The sequence below is a fragment of the Stegodyphus dumicola genome, chromosome 3 (genome assembly GCF_044657685.1).
Source record: "Stegodyphus dumicola isolate Sdum_Otavi_A_Nest chromosome 3, ASM4465768v1".
NCBI classification, from domain to species: Eukaryota; Metazoa; Arthropoda; class Arachnida; order Araneae; family Eresidae; genus Stegodyphus; species Stegodyphus dumicola.
The window spans coordinates 41,826,710-41,851,328 of record NC_140770.1 but is presented as its reverse complement, the minus strand read 5'-3'; the positions used below and the strand labels follow the sequence as shown (position 1 = coordinate 41,851,328).

Genomic DNA, 24,619 nt, shown 5'->3' with positions numbered 1-24,619 from the left:
TTAATGAAGATTTACACATTTAGGCACGCCTCATTTAATGAATTTAACGAGTGCAAATAGGATTACATGTCCACAGTTATTACAGTTATTCTGTAATCCCCTTACTATGTCTCATATAGTTAATGGTATACTGTAGACAGTAAGATAAGCATGAGGTTCATCATGTTCATACTGATATCTCTTCAAAACCATCTTTTCCAAGTGCCAGTTAATACGAGCATTAAAAAAATATCATAAATGGGAGCAGTTTTGGTTTTCTTAATGTAATGTTAAGAATTTCAGTGCAATACCTTTAACTTAATATAAATTTTAAGTTTTAGACTTCAAGCTTAGTTAATTTTGAGCTTTAAAGACCTTACCATTATTTTCTAGCTCTTATGCAATTCGAATTAGCTGTACAGATATAATGGTGACCCAGCCATGGTATTCGGACATAATCACGATAGCCGAAATCCCGACAAGCCAGAATCCCGACAGACGGAATCCCAACAAGCCAAAATCCCGACAGGGTCGAAATCCCAACAAACCAAAATCCCGACAGGGTCGAAATCCCGACAAGCCAAAATCCCGACAGAGTCGAAATCCCGATTGGGCAATATCCCGACAGGGTCAAAATACCGACACGGGCGAAATCCCAATAAGGCCTAATGACCCCTTAACATACTTCCACAGCTGCTTACGGAAGGACATCGTAATGACAAAGGGTCGGCTGACCTCATTTCTTATCATTAGGCCTTTTATAATCTATGTGAATAGGAGAAAGAGGGAACTATTTCACAATAATCTATGTGAATAGGAGAAAGAGGGAATTATTTCACAATAATCTATGTGAATAGGAGAAAGAGGGAACTATTTCACAATGATGGAATGATACAGCTCTAGGCTTTCTACATGCTATAGGGTTACGCTCGCCTCGAGATAGACAGTGCTCTCTTGCCGGTTTATTTTTTGCTCATTAAATTGTTCCAAAATATGGCTGAAATTTGTGAAATTGTTCCGTCTCAAAAAGGAAGCAATAAAATTAATGCACGTGGTTATTTAATGGTGAAAGATAAGAATCGCGACGATTTATATTATTGGTGCTGTGAAGAAAGAAAATACGATATGTGCAAAGGTCGAGTAACAACAATATTTCTGAATGGACAACATCATCTCTGTAAATTTACTCAGCATAACCATGCTCCACAAGCGAGTGCAGCTGCTATCGCAAAATGTATTAGCCAATAGAAAGAAGATGCTCGGCATACCAGAAGTGAACCGTGTCAGATAATTCAAAGCAACATCGTAAAAACCTCTCAGAACATTCGCCCATATCTTCCATCAAAAGATGCTATTCGGAAAAAAATTAAACGGGTCAGGCAAAACGAAAGGCCACCAGAACCAAAAACATTGAATGAAATTGATATTCCAGCTACTTTAAGAAATACTTTAATTGGTGAATTATTTTTAGTGAGAGATTCTGCAGTTGGAGATGAGAGAATTCTAATGTTTACAACAGTTGCAAATGTTAAACATTTATCACAAGAACCTTATTGGATTATGGACGGCACATTTAAAACGGTGCCCACAATATTTTACCAGCTATATACAATTCACGCACCTGTTGGATCTCAAAATTTTAGAATTCTTCCACTAGTATATGCTTTGATGACTAGCAAATCTGAAGAAAATTACAAAAGATTATTCCAAGATTTAATTGATTTCGCTGAAGAAAATAATATTGAACTGAGGCCATCTAGAATCATTAGCGATCTAGAAAAGCCAGCTATAAATGCTTCAAAATCAGAGTTGTCTGACGTTATTAATAAGGTTTGTTTTTTCCAATCTGTGTCAGTGTGGTTGGAGAAAAATCCAATCGAGTGGATTGGCTTCTCGCTACGGCACAGATGAAAGATTTAGTTTAATGCTTCGTCATTTATTTGCGTTACCGTTTATACCAGCTGACGAAATTTCAGCAGCATTTGACACTTTACTTCCTCACTTGCCACCCGATGCTCAAGAAGTCGTTCAGTGGTTCGAAGACAACTACGTTAGTGGAAGAATGCGGCGCCGTTTGCGTAATGGCATTGCCGTTCGCGTTCCTCCCATGTTTCCACCAGCACTGTGGAGCGTGTTTGATTCCCTACAACTGGGAGCTCCGCGCACTTAAAATGCTGTCGAGGCTTGGCACAGAAGATTAATTGGACGGGACCATGTTGGCGTTTATAACATCATAGAAGGATTTCAAAAAGAACAGGAGCATGTGGAATACCAAGTCGAATGCATTCATCGCGGAGAACAACAACCAAAACGTAGGAAGGTAGATGATGACAGAGAAAAGAGAATTATGACTGTTGTGGACGATCGTGATAATCGACCTGTGACGGAATATCTTCGTGGTATCGCTCACAATGTGTCACTGTAAATATGTCGTTTGCATGTGTAAGTGATGTTTTCTTTTTCTTAATAAAAATAATTTTATAAATCTTCATTTCAAATTTTAACGGTCATTTCAGTTTGTTAAAAATTATTTTAAGTAATGACATAATTTTTATGATTTTTTGATTTAAACTTTTAATAAGTAATATGTAATAGTTAGTTAAAAATTGTATTTTATTAAGCTAAATTGAGTGTTTGTATTTAGATATTATCTTGTCGGGATTTTGGACAGTCATGATTTCGACCCTGTCGGGATTCTGATCCTGTCGGGATTCTGGCTTGTCGGGATTTTGACCCTGTCGGGATTTCGACCGTGTCGGGACTTTGGGTTGTCGGGATTTCGGCCCTGTCGGGGTTTTGGACCGTCGGGATTCCGACTTGTTGGGATTATGACCCAGACCCGGTAGCCAAATGCATATTTTGAATCTCCAGTATTGACTTTTCTAAATCCGAAAGCAATTACAACATAGTATGCGATCTACCAGTTTTATTTACATATGAAAGCTGTTGAACGTTTTATTTTATGAAGTTATAGTTGTTGAATTATAAAAGCATTGACGTCTGAATTGGCTAACTCGAAAAATAAGGCGCAAGCTAAATTTTTCGATTTCTGTGTTAGATAGTGACTTCAACCTAATAAATCAACTTTTTTGTTGCTTTGTAATGATTTTACTATGGCAACCTTACCTTTTTGTAACCGGATTGAATGTAATCTAATAGCAATTATCAACAACAATACAAATGTAATGTGTCATCTTAGCTGTATACTGTTTAACGTGCTCAATATTGTGAATGTGCACGATTTCCAGTTTTTTCTATGATGTTTTTTAAATAAACACATACCACTTCGTATATGGGGAAAAGACAATAATGCATGTAATATAATATATGCAATATTTAATGCTCGCTATGCCAAAATTGTTCGCGACGCCAATTTAATGTAATTCTCTAATATGTTTAAAGGAAAATAAACCACTGTGTATATAGGGAGAAAAATAATAATGCATTTAATATAAATTTCAATAGCTTTATAATTCGATAATAATAGCTTCATAAAATGAAATTCAGTAGCTTTCATATTCTAATGGGCAATAAAATGACGGGAAAAACGAAATGATTAAGTGTTAAAGGCACCATTTAAAAAACAAATAAACAAAAACGGTAAAATGGCATATTACATGAATACCCCCACTACGACATAAATGTATGTTTGTAGCACGTTTTACGTACACATTATTATCATAAGAAGTTAGTTTTAGCTTCTTCTTTCTACTATTTTTTTTTAACTTTTTCGTGCAACACGGTTTTCAAATTATTACTTGGCTGCAATGGGTATATTCCATTTCGAAATTTAATATATAAATTCTAATATTGCTTTTCGTAAAAACAGAAATTTCGATTATTATCACACATTTATTCCTAATAAAAGGAAAATATTCATTATTTTGGCAGGGTAAATGCTAAAGTGTTAAAGAAACCTCAAACACCTTGAAGAGAAACAACACGAATCGTTTTTTGCGCACTATCTGTTTTATTTGCCCTACGTATGCAGTTAGAAATCTGTATTGATTAAGAAAGAAGAAATTGCATCAGTAAGGCTTCCTTCTTGGGAGTTACGTAGCTTCGGTTTCTAATTTGGCTTTTAGTAGTGATTTTCAGTATGATAAGTTTGCTATCGTATAGAGTTCTGTGAGTCTCCCTGTCTTCAGTGCATATTCATAATGATTATCTCTCTTTCTAAATTCGTTTTTTCTATCTTTGCAAGCCTAAGGATTTCTGAAATATCGTCAGAGCTTTAATGAACTTGATGAATGAAACCATCAAAAATCAGCTTTTTATGTTTCGTGATTTGTTTGATGAAGTGTATTCCAGTCAAAACTGCTTTATAAAAGAATGAAAAGGAATATTATGTTTATAACTAAATAACGCAGTGGAGGGAACTTCATAAGCTGTGCAAAAAATAAGTAATTTTGTTCTATGAAAGCTTCTAATTTAAAATTTTCTACGTTTGAAGAAGAGTATTCCTGTCAAGTTTGTTTATAAAAGAATACAAAGGCTACATCATCTTCAAGCTTAATGTTACACGTTTGGATTTTGTTTGCCTGTTCAAAAAAGAGAATGGCCTTCAACGATTTAATTCTGTTCATAATCTTGCAGATAACGAGTTTTAAATCAGTTTTAAAATCCAGATTTTAAAATTATTTTCTGTGAACAAATTTCATGAAATTTTGATAAACTCGTTTAGTATTTTTGCGTTCTTACGTTCGTTGCTTATCTATCTCGCTTCCTGATTACTTGATCTATAAATTATTATACATTACTTTCTAATTTTTATAATAACCTTTTTGAGCATATTCGAATTAAAATATACACAAAAAGCAAATGAAAGTCATTATTAGTTCTGCTGAATCAGTAATATTTAAAATACATTTCCAAAAACTATTTTCATTTCAGTGTGTGATTATTGATTGTTGAATATTTATTATTTGTATTTATGAAAATAGTCTAAAATTCTTTGCGATGATGGGTATCATTTGTCTTGAAATCTACGTAATTCAAAAATGAGCTTTGACACTTATTACAAATTAGTTTGGTAAAATAAGTGAAAAAACAGCGATTATACGATCTCCTACTCACTTTTAAGGAAGAATGTCTCACTCTGATTGAATTACAAACAATATGGCGAATTCTGTAACTTCGTTCTATGACTAAATATTTTCTTCGTTCCTCAAAAAAATATTGAAAGTTCTCAGTCCACAAATAGCTGCAAATAACTCCGTCATGGCTCCTGATTGTGAAATAGTTCAGCATAGAAGATCCAGTGAATTGTAAGTTACGTTAATTAATGTTAAATTGTGTTAACTAAACATTTATTGAATTTCATGTTAATAAAAGAACTAATGATAATGCTAGAAAGCTTAGCATTAGAAAATTTAAAACTAAAATAACCCAATTTTATTATTTCTTTATGTAGTATCTAAAGTATACTAAAGATTTTCCAATACTGCAGTAATACATTTCAGAAATTGCTCACATAATATTTTTTTCATATTAAAAATTATAGAAAATTTAAAGACTGTAAATACCTTTATTGTAACGATGAAAATAAGAACCAAATTTCAATTTTCTTGTACAACAGATTTTTAAGTTTTATTTGAGTATATTAACATTGATTTTTGTAATTATTTTAATACATAAACTTATCCAAAATTATTTGATTAAATTGAGATTCATGATGAAAAGAAATTTAGATGTGAGAATATATCCCAAAATGGCAATTGCTTTGATGCATTTTAAAGCAATAGCTCTTGTTAAAAGACCTATATGGAAACGTGTTAATGTAAAAAACTTAGTTAAATAATGTACATGTATGAACACAACGAAGTAACGGTATATGTATATATATGTATATACAGCAAAGTAATGTTCATATATATATATATTAATGATATTTTAATTAATCGTAATAAATTGCCTAATACTTGTGCAAAAGCTGCAGGAATAAAATAATAATTTATTTGCTAATGGATTATTTAGTATATTATCTCCTTTGATAAACGTAGTTAGAATTCAAGTGGGATGAAGCAACTTATCAGCATATTTAAAAAAGGAATCTTGAAATTTGTTTTAAATGGAAACATCAAATAAGGATCAAGAATTAATTTAAAATAAAACTTTTAAAAACGTATATATATATATATAATTACAAAACAATTTTTAAAAAACAATATATATATATATAAACACACTACCGAAGTTTACAATATATTTATAGCCACGTTTATGTTTCAGGATGTCAGGATGAGAGTTTATTATTTTATTGACTTATTATCAATTAATCAGATGATTTTAATTAATTTTCATTTTTAAAAATTGCTTCTTCATTTTAGTTTTCTTGAATTAGTTTTGATTCACATCCAGATGTAATTCAGAAACTTGGCTCAGTTGAAAAGTCGTTCGGCTGCTCCTTCAATAAAGCAAAGAATTTTCAACTATTTTTCATTATTTAATATTATAGGAATTATGGTTTCTATTTTTTTTAAAACTTATATCCCCGTTAGTAAGTTTGCCACTATGGAATAATTTTAATTATGTGTTGTTTATCGTCTGACTATTTAAAGAATTTAGCTGCATTTTGTAGGTTTTATATATATATATAATTTGTTTTCTAATAGATTATTTAACATATTATCTGCTATGAAAAGAGTAGTTAAAATTCTATTGAAAAGAAATTACTCATTAGCATATTCAAAATGGAATTTTTAAAAAATAATAATTAAAAGCGAAAATGCAGCCAATGAACCAAGTAATTATCGTCCTTAGTTTGTTGGTTGCATTTCGGTTTTTACTTAATTTTTTTTTCAATAATTCCATTTTAAATATGCTTATGAGTAAATTCATTTAAATATAATTCTAACTACGTTTTTCAAAGAAGATAATATATTAAATAATCTACTAGAAAATAAATTATTATTTTATTATTTTGTAGCAAGTATTAGGCAAGTTATTACAAATGATAAACCTGCTTATTTAAATCTTATATATATATTCTTTCACAACAATGACTTCCACATAAATAGCAACTATAATAAGTCTTTTAAATTCATATAAATTCATATAAAACCAAATTATATGGTTTTAGAAGTATAATTATGAAGTTTTTAATATACTCTAGAGATAATAAACTACAGTAAAATGTTCAGTGATAAATATGGAAGAAATATGTATTATTTTAACTCCTTAACCTGCAGTTTTATTGTTTTATTAAAACCAAAACTAATTTAGGATTACATTATGGCTTTTGAATTAAAGTTTATTTTCCCTTGCAGGCATTAAAGTAATGCTAGATATCAAATCTGACGAAACCAGAAATCTTATTTTAGAAAAGTAATTTCAATTACACAAATAACTTAATCAAGCGGCATAGAAATTAATCCTTACATAATATAGAAAATATTGAAGCAGAGATTAAATGATGTTATTATACAAAGAAAGATGAAAAACTAAAAAAAGTAAAAAATTATGGAAGCTAAACCTCAGGCAAATAGAAGGAAAAAAAGAATATTAAGCTATAGAAATTTTTACAGGGTAATTTCCTTTCTCCTGTTTTAATTATTCTAGGTAGATAAAACATCTATTGTCACTGTGGTATATTTGTAACTTTGTAACTAAGCCTTATTTTAAGTTTCATTAGTTCCTGAAATACAAAAGAGAATTTTTTGCTCTTTTTTTCAAAATGATTTTGAGCTGTTGCAGTTTTAAGGTAAAAGTGCCACTTTACCTCACAACAAATGACATCAAAAGCAGAAAAATGTTCCCATTTTTCAGTTTTTATTTTATTTTCTGTATGAAAAATGTGATTGACAATACAGAACAGGTTCTCACCAATAAACGTGCAAAAAATTCTGAAAATTATAATTAGGGAAAGTTATAATATCTGTGGCAACACACAAATTTTGAGCACATTGTTGCACGGATTCAATTACCTTATTTAATCTTAAGGTTTTAATAGCCATTTTATTCCAGTTTTAGAAATTCAATGAAAGTGGGTAAAATCGTAATAGAATCTAAGCAAACACATAATTTCTATAGAATTACAAAATTATTATTTATCATAAAGCAATGTATTTAATTACGAACTAACGTTTTTGATTACCTAAATGTAATATTTTGTATATCTTATTTTGTAAGTATGCTATTACTTTGCATTTCATTTTAAACTAATAGGCAATTAGCGCAATAACTGCTTATATCGTAGAACGTTTTCAGTATTTAACTTGAAATTTGCGAAGTAAATACATAAGAAATGTATTTGTCGTATGGGTGCGCCAATTACAATCATAATTATTTAATAGCTTACATAATATCAGATATTAACAACTGAACCTCTCCCATACGTAGATCGCCTGTAAGATCATTTTATGCGTTTATTTTTTTAACTTTGGTTCATGTCAATGGATTTTCTAATGAGCGTTTGCTTTAATAATTCCTTCAATTTAGAACCATCTTCAGAATTTAAATAACATAACAATAGCATCAACATAAATTGACATTAATGAAATTATTCTTTTACATAAATGCCTGTTTGCATAAATTCCTATTTTCATTAATCATAACTAAATTTCAAGTTTCAAATATGTAAGATCGTAAATATTCTATTTAGATAAAATGCGTTAATGGAATTTTAAATAACTTGCGTGAATAATCTTCATTTGGTCTAATGTTAGTTATTAATGCAGTCTTCTAGTTTCTCTGCATGTTCCTGAAAATGTGTACTATTTCCCAGGAATTCTGAGAACAGTTATATAAACTCTGAAACCTAATTCTATATTTACTGCCTATTAACAAATAGAGCATTTATGTGACCACTACATTTATATTCAACAAGTAAATACATTTATTTAAAAGAAACATATTTTTGACATTATGGTTTAAACCATTACAATAGTATTTATACGAATCTCAAGAGGTCAAAAATCAACTCATCGTGAATCACTTTCCACCTCTCGTATCGTTTCCATTATCTTCACTTTCTAACATTTTTGGATTCTCCATTCCTTCATATTTCTAAACAAAAAAACTTGCATGAATGTTTCTCGAGACTTCGCTGTAATCCAGAAACCACTGTCTTCAAGCTGGTAAAGGTAATCAAATTATTGCTATAAATAACAACATACGACGGAATTGCGAACTGAAAATCCAGTTTTATTTCGAAATTTTCACGTCTTTGAAATTAGAATGCTATCGTACTGTAACATATTTTCCAAAAGTTAAAATTTAAAAAGCTGCTAAATCCTTCTATTGTTGGTAGGTTTTTTTTAAACTAACGAAAACAATGAGAACTGCTCCGAGCTTTGAATTTAAGAACTAATTTTATTTCTTAGCTAAATATATAATCGCAGTATTTTGCACATTATTTTCCAATAGCACTTAACTTGTAATAATTTCTTTGAATTTCTCACTGTACTCAAGAATATTTCCTGCTTTAATTCATTGATGGGCGCTTTTGATGTCCAACTGTCTTTCAAAATGCTTTGGTTTAAAATAATAAATTTCTCGAAAATCTCTCGAAAGTTATATTTTTTTAAAGAATTACGAAATTTATCTTTTTTGCGTACTTTCCTCAAATCAGATTCATTTTTAAACTAACTGCTATCTCCACACCAGAGGGTTATATAACTTCCTCGCCTCAGTTTTTATTAAAAATTACAAATAATATTGTTGCGTGCGTACGGGTTCGTTATGAAATGAATGCACAAGTCCGATGAAAAATGAACAAAAATTTATTATTATCACAACAAAAATGCTTAAATTTTCTCAAATTATCATGCAGTATTACAATATCTCACAGTAGTTTTCTTTTAACTACTCAAATGTCAATAGAACGTAATTCAAAACAGCTAAAGAACGCTAATCCGCGAATTCGCTACAATCAACAACAGTAGTTTTCTAAACAACAACAAACTAAGCAACTACTACAAAGTGAGATGTTTTCCTCCTTTTATAAGATTTTAAAATCACGCGCTAGAATTTTCCAGTACTTTCTCGAAATCAAAAAGAGATATTTATTTATTTAATGCACGCGCTCTTGTATTTTCAATTTTCCGGCTTAGCTTTCTTTTAATATTCGTCACGCGCTGCACTGCGCGAGAAATAAAACCATTTAATTTCTAATTGAACTAACATTAGCTTTTTAAATACCAAATTCGTAACACTGCCCCCTTCCCAAGGACTGCACGTCCCGGGCAGTACAATCCCTGGACAGGAAGCAAAACTTACAACTGTGGCATAAATGCATTAATAAGCATTACATTACAATAATAAACAACATGAACAATAAATGCAATACATAAAACAAATCAAATGCTATCAAATACAAATCAAATACACATTTAAAACCAAAAATGGACCATGGTCTTATACTATTTACAATTATTTACATTATGTACTATGGCCATAGTAATGAGCTAACCTGTCGTAATGAACGACTTTAGGTTTAGAGTTCGAAGACTTACGAATCCGAACCACGACGTCATTCAGCCTGTTTAGGACTGTGTACGGCCCATCCCAAGGTGACTGTAATTTCGGACAAAGTCCTTTCCGTCGAGTCGGATTCCACAACCACACCTTGTCTCCTTCGTGGAATTGATGTTCAGTAGCTCTTGTGTCGTATCGGGTCTTCATCTTCTCCGTCGCCAAGTTGACTCGCTCTCGTGCAAAATTGTGCATCACTTCAAACCGGGCCTGGAGATCTTGAATATATTCCTCAGACGATGAAGGAGCATCCGGAGGGCGGCCAAACAATAGATCACAAGGCAGACGAAGGTCAAGACCGAAGAGCATCTGTGATGGAGAATAGCCGGTAGTCTCGTGGACAGCACTGCGGTAAGCCAGTAAAAAGAGTGGTAATTTCTTGTCCCAGTCCTGTTGGTTTCTGGAAACTACTAATGAGAGGTTATTAAGGATGGTTCGATTGAACCTCTCTACCATGCCGTCCGACTGGGGATGCAATGGCGTCGTTTGAGTTTTGTCAATGCCAAGTAGTTTGCATAGTTCTTTGATTACTGCCGAGGCAAAATTCCTTCCCTGATCGGAATGTAACTGAAGAGGCACTCCGAACCTGGAAATCCAGTGCTGTATCATTACCTCAGCTACTGTGACTGCCTCTTGATCAGGAATAGGATAAGCTTCAGGCCACTTGGTGAAGTAATCAATGACAACGAGTATGTATTTGTTGCCATCAGCAGTTCGTGGCAGAGGTCCCAGGATGTCAAAGGCGATACGTTCAAAAGGCGCACCTACGTTGTAACGTTGCAGTCTGCCTCGGCTGCGTTTCCTCGGTCCTTTCCGACCTGCACAGGCATCGCAAGATCGGCACCACTTTTGCACGTCATTCTTTGCATTATTCCAGTAAAAGCGCTCACGAACTCTCTGTAAGGTCTTCATAATTCCAAAGTGACCTCCTGTAGGGCTGTTATGTAGTTCTTTGAGGACATCAGGAATCCGGGATCTCGGAAGTATCAGTTGCCATCGGAACGTCTTCCCATCATCCGACTCGAATTTCCGGTATAAGACGCCGTTTCGAATGTGAAGTGAATCCCAGAGTGCCCAGTATTGTTTTGTTGTAGGACTACAGATAGAAATGTCCTGCCATGTAGGTTTTCTGTTTGATGACTCTATTAAATCAAGTATGGGTTTAATGTCGCTGTCTTCCAGCTGGTCTTTCCTGACTTCATCATCACTCCACGGGTCTCGAGCAGCCGATGTTGATGTTGTAATTTGTCTTGCGACCGGAGTCAGCAGTTCGTATTTCGCTTCCACCCTGGAACAATATCGGCAGTTTTCTTGGCAAGGTCTTCTAGACAGGGCGTCGGCATTTCCGTGTGATGATCCCTTACGATGACGGATAGTGATGTCATATTCTTGGAGTCTCTGTATCCACCTGGCTATTTGACCCTCAGGATTTTTGAAATTTAAAAGCCACGCCAATGAGGCATGGTCCGTGCGGAGGAGGAATTTTCTCCCGTATAGATAATGATGGAAATGTTCTACAGCTTTGACTATGGCGAGCAACTCTTTCCTTGTGACACAGTAATTCCTCTCCGGTTTAGACAGGCACTTGCTCCAGTAAGCTACTACACGTTCTTGGCCGTCTATTTCTTGGGACAAAACAGCACCAACACTTTCATTGCTCGCGTCGGTGTCGAGAATAAATGGTCTGTCGAGCTGAGGATACGTCAGGATTGGAGCAGATGTTAAAGCTTCCTTTAAGTTGTTAAATGCATCCTCGCATTCCTTTGTCCACAAGAATCTTTGCTTGCTCTCTGTCAGCTTGTGAAGTGGTCTTGCGATGGAAGAAAAGTTCTTCACGAATCTCCTATAGTAGGTGCAAAGCCCTAGGAAGCTTCTCAGCTGATGGACATTTTCGGGACGCGTCCAGGATTTAACCGCTGATACCTTTTCAGGATCCGTGCGCACACCTTCTGCAGAGATGACATGTCCCAGGTAAGTCACTTCCTTTCGAAACAATTTGCATTTAGCGGGAGTCAGCTTCAGATTGGCCTCTTTCAGTTTCTGAAGCACCTTTCTAAGATTTTCTAGATGCTCTTCAAAACTCTTTCCGACGATGATGATATCGTCCAGGTATATCAGACAGGCTTCGTAAGAAAGGCCTTTCAAAACAGTCTCCATAAGACGTTCGAATGTTGCCGGCGCATTACACAGTCCAAACGGCATCACTTTGAACTGTCAAAGTCCTTGTCCCGTAGTAAATGCCGTCTTTTCTCGGTCATCAGGATGGATTTCTACCTGCCAATACCCACTCTTTAAATCAAGTGTTGAGAACCACTTGCTTCCAGAAAGAGTGTCTAGAATGTCATCAATTCTAGGAAGAGGGTAACTGTCTTTCTTCGTAACCTCATTCAACCGGAGATAGTCAACGAAAAATCTTGTTGAGCCGTCTTTCTTTCTGACGAGAACGATGGGAGATGCCCATGGACTCGCTGAAGGCTCGATGACATCGCCTTCTTCCATATCTTTTAACAGTGTTCGCACCTCTTCCTGTTTAGCAAACGGTAGACGTCTTGGATGTTGCTTGATCGGGGGATGATCGCCAGTATCTATTCTATGTTGTGTCAAACTAGTTCGACCCACGTCAGAAGACGAGCGGGAGAAAACAACTTGAAGATCTTTAATGACACGATCGGCAGCATTTTTCTCTTTATCGTTTAATTGTGCATTCTGCAATAACTCCGATGTAATGCTCTCTGAGGACACGGATTCTGGGATGTTACTCTTTTTTTCAACGCTGGTTACTGGAGTACATGTTGCAACCACTTCACCTTTCTTAATAACTCTCGACTTTTCAGTTACATTGGCGACTCTCACCGGGATAACCGTTCTGGATAGGTCGACGAGTGTTGAGGCTACTAATACTCCTTTTGGGATATTACAGTTATTGGGATATTCTATGATGCCGTAGCGGAAATTTCTATTTTCGGCTATGGATCCAGGAAGTAAAATTTCTGTTCTTGCCGGTATTGTAATATAGTCTTGTGCTATGATTTTATGGACAGATTTAACTTCTTCATCATTAACGAGAAATAACGCTATGTCCTCAGATGTAGAATGCAATTCGTTATTTTTAAAATCCAAGGAAAAATTGTATTTCCTTAGAAAGTCCAATCCGAGTATGCAAGAATCAGTGATCTCTGCTACATATGCCGTGTGATGGTAAGCGGCACTTCCAAACGTGATGTTAACATTTACTTTTCCGTCGATGTCGATCTTCTCACCGGACACAGTCTGGAGGGTAACGCAGGGCGGCGTCCAGATAAGTTTGTTTCCTAGTTGTTGAGCCAAATCTTTTCGGATGATGGTGACGTTGGCTCCTGTATCTATAGTCATATTGCACGGAACTCCATTAATATGTCCTATTATGAAAAGTCCATTACTGCCGCCTCTCACTGCAGAAATCTGAAGCGCTTTAAACGGGGGCTTTTCATTATCTGGCAACCTCCGCCCCGCGAGATGGCCACTAATTAGTTTCCCTGCTGCTTGTTAGAAGCGGTCTTAACATCAGTACCCTGGGGTGTTTTGCAGTTTCGTCGTATGTGCCCTTCAGCACCGCAGTTCCAGCACTTAACGGTCGGTTTCTTCTCACCAATATTCCGTCTCAAGGCGTTCAGTTGTCTAGTTAAATCGTCAAGTCGAGCGGTGACTTGATCCCCTGGCTCCTGGACTTGAGCAGCTCTGACTGGGTGGCGGTCTCGACGAGTGGCTTGCTGGGCTGCCTCAAATTTCATAGCGTACACTAGAGCACTTTTTAAATCTTTTACATCCGCCATTCGTAGAGCTTTCTGTACTTCAGTATCTCGGATGCCGTCGATAAAGTATTGCAAGGACAGGATTTCCCTTGTTTCTGTCGGGCATTCCGAAAAGGCGAGATGGGACAGCCTTTCAACATCCGCGGCGAGCTCCTGAAGTGTTTCGGTAGGCTTCTGTTGACGAGATTTTAATTGGAGCCTGCTGTAGTCTTTTAAACACTTCTCCCCAAAGCGCAACTCCAAGGCGCCGGACAGAGCTTCGAAATCTAACCTTTTGTTTTCGGGAAGAGTCTGAAGGATATCCGCTGCGTCGGCTCTTAGAGAAGCGGCGAGATGACAGGCCTTAGCTTGGGAATCCCATCCATTCGCATCCGCCACGATAGAAAATTGTGTCTTATACACCTGCCAGGAGGTCTTCCCATCATATGTGGATAGCTTCAGAGGTGGACGAGCAGGCATTGGTAAGAATTTAAAATCATCACTCCTGCTCCCTGCCGACGCTACGAATTTCTTTAAAGTATCCATTTCTTTGGCAACTGCAGAAACTCTCTCATCAATTTGTTCTTTTACAGAAGAAACTCTTTCTTCTATTTCTTCTTTCACCGAAGAAACTCTTTCTTCAATATGTCCAACTTTATTTTCAACTGCGTCAATTCTGCCTTCCATAGCTTCAAATTTATTTTCTATTATGCAAGTAATTTCTCTTTTCATTTCTTCTTGACCAGCTTGAACGGCTTTCATTTCGTCCTTAACGGATTCCTGGTCCAATTTCATTTCTTCCTTAACGGATTCCTGGCCCAATTTCATTTCTTCCTTAAATGATGCTTGGCCAGCTTCCATCTTTTCTTGGAATGCAGCAAAAGCACTAATGAGCTGTCTCAATTGTTCTTCCATCGCTCTTGTTATTGGCATTCAAATCCCACTTCTGACACCAAAAATTGTTGCGTGCGTACGGGTTCGTTATGAAATGAATGCACAAGTCCGATGAAAAATGAACAAAAATTTATTATTATCACAACAAAAATGCTTAAATTTTCTCAAATTATCATGCAGTATTACAATATCTCACAGTAGTTTTCTTTTAACTACTCAAATGTCAATAGAACGTAATTCAAAACAGCTAAAGAACGCTAATCCGCGAATTCGCTACAATCAACAACAGTAGTTTTCTAAACAACAACAAACTAAGCAACTACTACAAAGTGAGATGTTTTCCTCCTTTTATAAGATTTTAAAATCACGCGCTAGAATTTTCCAGTACTTTCTCGAAATCAAAAAGAGATATTTATTTATTTAATGCACGCGCTCTTGTATTTTCAATTTTCCGGCTTAGCTTTCTTTTAATATTCGTCACGCGCTGCACTGCGCGAGAAATAAAACCATTTAATTTCTAATTGAACTAACATTAGCTTTTTAAATACCAAATTCGTAACAATATTTTAAAAGAATTGCCTACATTGAAATGGATACTTATGTTGAAGAGTTTTATTTAAATTTTATTCCTTTATTAAATTATTTAAATGCACATCTTTTTAGCTTTGGGAAACTAGTTTGGTTTTAGTTTTACTTTAATTAGAAGAAAAGGTATTAAAACATTTCTGAAATAAGGAGAATTGAAATTAGTCGTTTAAAACTCAGAAAAATGGCTTTTTTAACGACTGGGTTATCTGTTTAAACTAATTCGAAATGAAAAATGTTTAAATTAAATTGTCAGAATTGTACCATGCTAATAATAATTAAAACAAAATACATATAGTGAAATATGAATACATTGGGAATTCCAAAGTGAATCGTCTCCTGACTTAAAAAAAAATGTGCAGGTAATTAACGATATCTTCCATGAAAAGCCGAAACATTACTGCAGTTCGCAGTAAATGTCAATTCTTTGCAAAGCACACAAAAGTGCAAGAAATGCAGCGGTCTTCTATGGATATCCAAACAAACGTAAAGCAGCCGATACATGTTAGTTTATTGTTGGTCTGGACAGCTAATGCATATTTCGATAAGACGTACAACTAGAAGAATGCAAGAACTTACTACAAAGGAGGCCAGAAAACATATTGATCATAATCAATCATATATATATATATATATATATATATATATATATATATGAAACTGTGTAATACAGAAAGAAGGCAAGAGCTGTGCAAAGGGAACTCTTTGAAATTTCAAACTTAAGGACATTTTTGTTGAATGTGAAAGTAAATTTATGATTCTTACGTCTGGCATACAATTCAACAGAGATTTTAAAGGATTACTAGACGTTCTTGAGATTGTTTATGTTAATTTTGGGGCTTGCATCTTAAAAGGACTTTCCGGGACTCGAAGAAGAATGAATTAGCAAATCCGATCATCTTTCACTGCCTGAGTTAAACATTATTCAAGAAAACGTAGATTGTCTAAAAGAGAAAACGTGGATAAATATTATCATGGGGGTGGTTCTAACTTGAAATTTTGAAAATGTGAGGTATTGTAATAAACTGAGCAGTAATAATTTGAATCTAAAATGAATTTTTCTCAAAACTAATTTTTAAGCATAATTTCTCCACGTCAAATATGATAGTTCACAATAATATTATCCCATTTTTACAAACTGAATCCTGCATTAGAAAGAAATTTATAATTTATTTTAGTGCTATTGTTTTTCAAATTAGTCTCAATGTTTTTCGTGCACAAAATTTGAAAGTTTTAAAAATTGTTCTTTATTTTTATACTTAATTAATATTTTTATAAACTAATAATGATGCATTTCAGATACTTGTACCATATCTTTAACATTTATAAAAGCTTAATTTAAAGAGTGATTAAAGGGTTTGTACATTAAATTCTCTTACAATATAGTCCTCCAAATATGATGGGATACCTTAAACTCAAAACTGCTTAAACATTTTAACAAATATCATATATTATGAATCTAACTGTCTATTATTCAGTTTAAATTTCAGTTTTTCAATGACTTTTAATTTGTACAAATTCTAACAGCTTGGAACAAACTAAAAAGTAAATAAAGTGGTTTCCAACTTACGTCTTTAGTGTCTATAAATTTTATTCCTTTCAATTTTATTCCCTTCAATTGTTTTGTACAAGAATTCTATTGCTTAGAAACTGCTTGCTCTTCCTCTTATTAACGAATATTTAAGCTACTTTATTCTCTTTATTCTCAGAATTAAAAAGAATAATACACTGGTGTGCAAAAATTAAGGACGAGACGGTTTTTTCAATATAACTTTGTACAAAAGCTTTCCAAATCAACACATTTAATACCGCAAGATCCCCAATACGTAAGGACATGAGTAATGTAAGCAACGCTTACTAAAAGAGAAATCAGAGGGACAAAAAGAAGCTTTATTGAAAAAGTAGCATGGAGCGCAATGCGACTGAAGGCCGAAACATCCCTGTGATGGGTGTCCAGCAAGAAACATCCGTTCTTTAATAGGGGATATGATCTCCCCTGACTGCGTCTGCCCATGCTGAGAATGACGGTGTCAATGAGTTGTTGAGGCATTGCTGCCCATTCGTCTTGCAGCGCCAATCGAAGCTCCGGAATCGTTACTGGTGGTAAGGTACGAGCTGCCAAGAGTCTGCCTAGAAAATCCCATACATGCTCGATGGGATTGAGATCCGGAGATCGTGCCGGCCAATCGATACGTGCAATATCCTTACTCTCTATGAGCTGTTCGGCAGTTACTGTGCGATGACATGGTGCATTGTCGTCCATGAAAAGGAACTGCGGACCCATAGCGCCTCTAAAAAAGACGCACATATGGAAGAAGAATCTCGTTACAATAACGGGTCCCATTGACTGAACCTGCGTCGAAGATGTGAAGGTCTGTACGACTACCAAGCATGATGCCTCCCCAAACGAGAACACCGCCACCTCCATACCTGTCCCTTTCAATGATGTTCGAGGGATGATTGCGGCTTCCCCGCTCTCTCCAGATGAGTATGCGATGAGAATCGCTACTCAGACTGAATCTGCTCTCATCTGTAAAGAGTACTCGTCCCCAATCATTGTCTCTCCAATTCCGGTGTTCCCGGCACCACAGAAAACGCCTTCTCCGATGGGTAGGCGTTAGAGGTACACACCGTACAGGGCGTCGTGCAAACAGACCACCACCGGGAAGTATTCTGGCCGCGTTAAAACGCGATATCGGTCGTCCAGTCGCCTGTGTCGTGTGTCTAGCGATTTCTCCCGCTGTCTGCCGCCTGTTTCTTCTGGCCTGTAAGGCAATATACCGGTCATCTGCACGTGTGGTTCCTCGTGGACGACCACTACTAAACCCCCGGATAGCTGTTCCTGTAGTTTGAAATTGTCTCCAAAGTCGTGAAACGATGCTGTGAGCAATTCCGAACTCTGCAGCCACACCTGTCACACTGCGGCCTTTCTCCAACTTCCCAATGATTCTACCTCGAGTAAAAGCATCCAGATGTCGTCTAACAGATTGATTATTCGCCATTTCTTGCTGAGGCAGCAACTTGGTGTGATTTTAACTGCTATACGGCGTGCAATCTCTTTGCCAGAAATACTGATCTTACACCGACAACATGCTCTATACTACTCAGACACTCCCCCATTACGTCTACCTGCATATCTGCGCATGTGCTACCGTACATCACCTTACTTAATCTCCTGATTGGTCTTTCTGTCCGCTCTGCCTCTTCGTTCAGCTGATATGCTAATTTTTCGACTTCGTCCTTAATTTTTGCACACCAGTGTATTGTATCCATCATGAGCGATTCTAATAACCTCAATGGCATCTTATTTTTTCCTTACTATTAGTGAACGAAATATTTTCCATAACCTCAACTCTTAAACTATTTCCACCCTATTAATAACATATATTACTAAACTGTAATGTGTCTTTCAGATTTTAATTCGCGTTAAGTGTTAATATTCTTTACTAAATTAGCATAAATGAACGAACCTAAGGAAGCTTATAATTTTTTTTATTAATGAATTAATGAACTTTTATATGATCAAACTTCATTATTCAATATTGTTCACACCGTACAGGGCGTCGTGCAATGAGTATGCATTTTGAACCTCCTCATTTGTTTAAGCATTTGAATTCTATTTCATAGGACGAGAAATTATTACACTTTCTATTGTTATTAATTTTATATCTCTCAAGTATTCTTTTAAATTTCTTTTGTCTGAAATTTTGCAAGAAGTTACTCAAGCTATCGAAAAGAAGCTAATTATAAACATTTGTGCTCCGGGAGAATAAATTAAGCAGTATTGCATTCTAAATTAAAGTGGATCGCTTATAGTTTACACGATATAAAATTCAGAAAAAAATACCATAAAACCAATCTGACCGCCCAGATTCAAATTTGAATCAAACTATGCATAGTCAAACAGTCTTACTCACATGACCACTGTTGAACCGAAATGCTTCAGATGCTATGAAATTTGTTAAAATGTGTCTTGAAGTAACAAATATTAGCAGTTGTATTGTAAATATATAATAACATTTTCCATAGATTATTTTTGAATGACGTAAATTTCAGATTCAAATTACAGGGCTTCTTGACATAACAGTGGTTACGATTTACCAATTAAAAAGCATTGGTGTCAAGAATAATTTATATTCCGTTAAAACTGAAGTAAACTGAAAAATTAAATTTTCTGAAAAATAGCATGATTTCAGACTTTAGAAAACCTATTTCATTCTATCAATTAGCAAATAGGTCTTTCAAAGGTGCCTTGCATAATTTTTATTGTATAGCAATAGCAATAGACCAAAATATTATATACGCAAATTTCCGGCACATCTCAAAAAAATTTATTTTCCGTCGTCTTACAAATTTCCTACCAGATATAAGAGCAAAGACAGTCGTTGTGTCTGATTTTAATTTCTCTAATTCAACTCAAAGATGTTTAAGGGGTTATAATCAGAGCTCTCAGGATGCCTGTTTAAAAATTTCATCTCAATGTAGAAAGAAAAAAGTATTTTGACCAAACAAAAATTTTTCTGTGAAATATCCCCACATTGTTAATGCAACTGTAATGCTGAGAACGTCGATTGTTAGTCCGGAGTTTTGGCTTGGAGAAGGGTTACCATCTTCCATTGAACCTACTTCGTATAATTACAAAGTCATTAACAAACTTAACTACTGAATCACAACCTGGCAAAAGAATTTTGTCAAAAACAAACTTGTAAAACATAAAGCATTAATCCTAATTTCAAACTATAGCTTTCTATCAATTTTCAAAAATGACAGCTTCTCCAATCTACGTTTATCATAAAGAGTAGCGATGTGGGCAGTATCTTTACCAATTTAATGCAGAATGTGAAATCAGCACGATAAGATGCTAACTGAGGTATCATAATTGTTTTTTATTTTTTTATATTTTTTATTTAGCCGCAATAAAAAAAGAAAAAGGAGTAAGAAGAAATGGGTGACTTTCCTTTCAAGCCTGTTAATAAGAATGATAATGCTAACTGCTAGTTACCTAAAAATTATTATTGGAGTATGAAAACTGCTGTGGTTTATTTGAATTTAAAGAAAAAAAGTAAATAAAAAAGATCTGAAAATTTTTAGATTTTATGTTATGTCTCACAAGGGCGTTTTTTTAATATTTTGTGTTTTACCTGTGTTTATTAAATATCATGTTTTTCGAACTTATTCCATAAAACTCAATGCAACAGCAATATCACAAAGTATTTAAAAAGAGCATATCTTTAGAATTTTCGATACACAGTCTCGTGCGCTGGAGATACAAATGTTTTTCCTGTACAACGTTGCCATTGCTCGCTTTGAAATCGTTGAGTTTGTTTATCAAAAATTCATTAAAGGTTTACACAAAATTGAAGTAGATAATAAAACAAATTCCAAAGTTTGGCTACCAGATATTCGATTAGACGACTACGTTATTCAAAATTCGATGTCTCTAGGTATTTATGATTTTCAACAATGCAAGAAACATACATACATTTATGCAGAGTCTTCATTATTTAATTTCTTTAAATATAATGAAAAGCTCTAATATTTGGTGGCAACAATTTAAAAAGTGAAACGCCGTTTTATAGGCGACATGCAAAACGAAATTAACATCTCTCCTGGGCAAATTGCCTTTGGGATTATAAATAAACGAATGACGTTATAATAACAATTAAAAGCAAAATATCAATATTCAAGTTTTAAATTAAAATAAATCTTAAGAGTACGCACCCACAAAAAATGAAACCACGTAATACTTTATTTTTATAGAATTTTAAAACTATAAAACTACAAGCAATGTAATTTCATAAGAGAAATATTTATTAGCAGTAGAATGTATGTTGCTTTCATTGTGTTAGCAAAGCAAATTTATGCTTTTTGTAAACTTAACACCATTTCCTGAATTTTAGTATTTTTAAGCAAAGTTTAATCACTTAATATGAAGAGCATGAAGTCTAGAGTTTTGTCTTTAAATTTAATTTGAAAGAATATTGCAGATACTTTAGTCTAGAACGTTTACTGCTATCATTTCTACATCACACAGAATTACAAGGCAGATGCTGCTGTACACACCTCAATATGGTACTGAATCATGTTCTTTCACCTTTATGAACGTATGATTCTTTTTCATCCTTCTCATAATAAATGGTTTAGCCCTGTTCATGTAATCATGTATCTTGTAAAAGATGATGCTTTATACAGTTATTCTACAGTAAAATTCGATTCCTTTTTTTTTTTTCTTTTTTGTAGTATCATTTCAGATTTCTAAAATAAAATTCGCAACTTCTGAATCAGTGCTGAATTATAAATTACTACAGACCATTTGGATTGTTAATTCAGAGGAGAATTCTAAGCTTAAGCGCGATTACTAGACGGAACATGCTGAGCTAAGACTCATAAAATTCGTCTATGTAAATATAGGGTATATGAAAATTTAAAGTAATTTCCGTAAGAAATAGCAATATGGATCGAAGAAAAATCTGCATATTTGAAAAGCTGAAGAACCTTTTTTATTTAAAGAATTATATAAGCACCACAGTTATTTAAAGGTAAAAATGAGAAGTAAAAATTATTATTGAATTGATTATTCTAAATTTAGACGTTCCAGTAGTTTATAACGAAATACAAATTCCGAAGCAGTTAAGAAACTATACAAACAGTTGTAGATGAAAACATTTCACAAAGTTACATCAAAGAACACACATTAAGTACTTTTTTTTTTTTTTTTTTAATGCAACTAAGATACCACATAAGCAAATTTTAAGGAAAATAAGGAATTTTAATCACAACAGCCTTCAGCAAATTACAAAAATTAAAAAAAAAAAAAAATACGCATTAAGAATTCAAACGAAAAACACAGTGGTTCACATTTGCTTTTGGACACTTGCGTCATCCACTTTTGTTTCCAAATATCAGCTACTAAATATTAGCGAATTTATTTTTCCGCATAAATTATTAAACATCTTTATTAAAACTTGGTTGTTTTGAGAAACCTTCAAAATATTTTTTGAAAAGAAGAATCTGTGTTCAGAATGTTCTGAAAATGAACTCGCATAAGCATTCGGACGCTTTGAACAAACAGCTTATATTTAAAAAAAATCGTGAAAGCAACAGGACAATTAATTATTTTATTAAAATCTTATCGATTTGGATTGCATTACTATATAAATAAAATGTTACCTTTCATCATTTTAGATTCTTCATTTGGGAGTATTTTCCCACCAGTGTTTTAATTTTTATTGACAATAGAATTTTCGAAAAAGATATTTCTTTCTCAGTAACGTAAACTCCGGTTTGATTCGGTATAGAGGTCAGTCAAGAAGATCAATATCATGTTTTGTTTAAAATTTGTATTAAAACAGACGAACACACCTGAATCTTATGTTGCATTTTGAGCCAAAGTACATACTTTCATTGTGTTTAATATTGTGTAGAGGGGTTTTGTTGCTTTTACGAGTACAGACGGATATACAAATAATTATGAAATAGATGAGAATAACTATGCGGCTTGCTTTCACTCCAAGATATTCATAAATTGCTTGGCAGTAAGACTACAATTGCTAATAGTATCAGAAAATAATTATGCAAATTATTAGTTTCTATCTTCACAACTCAAGCACACCACTTCAAAGCAGTTTTCATATATAAAACAGCTTTTCTCTCAAGGATTAAATTAGCAAAATTAATTACACGAAAGTATTTCTGAGAGAAAATAAACATTTTCTTCTATTTAACTGTTGAAATGAGGTTTCCAACAATATCTTCTTTCCCTTACCTAAAATTAACAACAATGTATTTGAAAGCTTAATGAACAAAACTCCTTTTGCGTGTTTTCGTCTGCTACCTATTAGAACAACAATAAATATTTTAATGTATTCTTTTGAAGGCCATATTATTATTTTGAAGTCTCCAGTGTACTTTATTGAAATACCTAAATCGGGCGTAATAAGTTAAACGCAAAATTTATCTACCGGATAAAATTCTAAACGAATCTCTTGAATTAAAATTATAGATTCATAATGATAGATGAGAAAGCCAGCATGAAACGTTTAACGCTTTGTGGTGCACTATACTTTTAACTCGGAATTTCAAGAAAAAAAGTTGTATGGAGTCTATCTAGGCCTAAAGCAGTATACAGGTAAAATTTTGTATAAATTTCACTTACCGTTTTAATTATGTATGTATATCATGAGGTGGAACACTGCGGCGCATGAGATTATAAAGTGCGATTAAGCAAGCATTGCAGTGAAGCACAGAAATGGAATGGAATGGAATGGAATATTCAGTTATGGCAAAGCACACGAGGGCTATCTGCCTAAAGGGAGGGATGCCTTTCGTGGAGGACTTTCTAAGGGAAACTGGCTCGTATACACGTTACACATGGGAAAACCACGAAAACGCCCATGCAGCCAGCCCGTTCGCGGGATTCGAACCTCAGACCGAACTACCAGTGTTCAGCGTCTTTACCGCTCGGCCGCTGGTGGGCCCGAAGCACAGAAATGAGTAGCAGCGTTTTTATAGTAATGAAAAAAACACTGTATTGTGGCTGTATACATGGTTTTCTGGATATACACAACATCCTTAGATAAATATGGATAAATGAGATAAATATATGTATAATACACAAGTCCTATATACAAAGATATTTACAAATGTTTCGATTTCTTAGCTTTGTGAAATTGTTCAAAGCGTGTCGCATCTTTTTGATAGAAGCACAAACCAACTTTGCAGGTTTTGAACACAAAACTTGTTTTGTGCGGCTTCTTGTTCCGTGCAACAATATGTTTAGAATTCCAAGTAAAAACTTGAGGCTGCGTAGTGGGGCCTGGGAAAGATGAATCATCAACCATCTCATCAAATAAATGAGTTTCATCCGACATATCACAATAAGATTGATTACACAAGTGGTTCAGGAGCATATATCTCAG

At 34.3% G+C, this 24,619-nt stretch overlaps 2 protein-coding genes across 2 annotated transcripts in view; one reads left to right on the top strand and one right to left on the bottom strand.

Moving 5' to 3' along the window:
- LOC146997972 (uncharacterized) overlaps nucleotides 1–24,619 on the bottom strand; it is a 76,038-nt gene that overhangs the window by 19,656 nt on the left and 31,763 nt on the right. The gene's annotated exons all lie outside the window — the stretch shown is intronic.
- Nucleotides 4,907–24,619, top strand: part of LOC118184219 (adenylate cyclase type 8-like) — a 411,974-nt gene continuing 392,261 nt past the window's right edge. Inside the window, exon 1 of the mRNA XM_085812799.1 lies at nucleotides 4,907–5,246. Within this exon, the coding sequence (XP_085668925.1) occupies nucleotides 5,200–5,246 (47 nt within the window). The 5' untranslated portion in view covers nucleotides 4,907–5,199. The remainder of the gene's footprint in view (nucleotides 5,247–24,619) is intronic.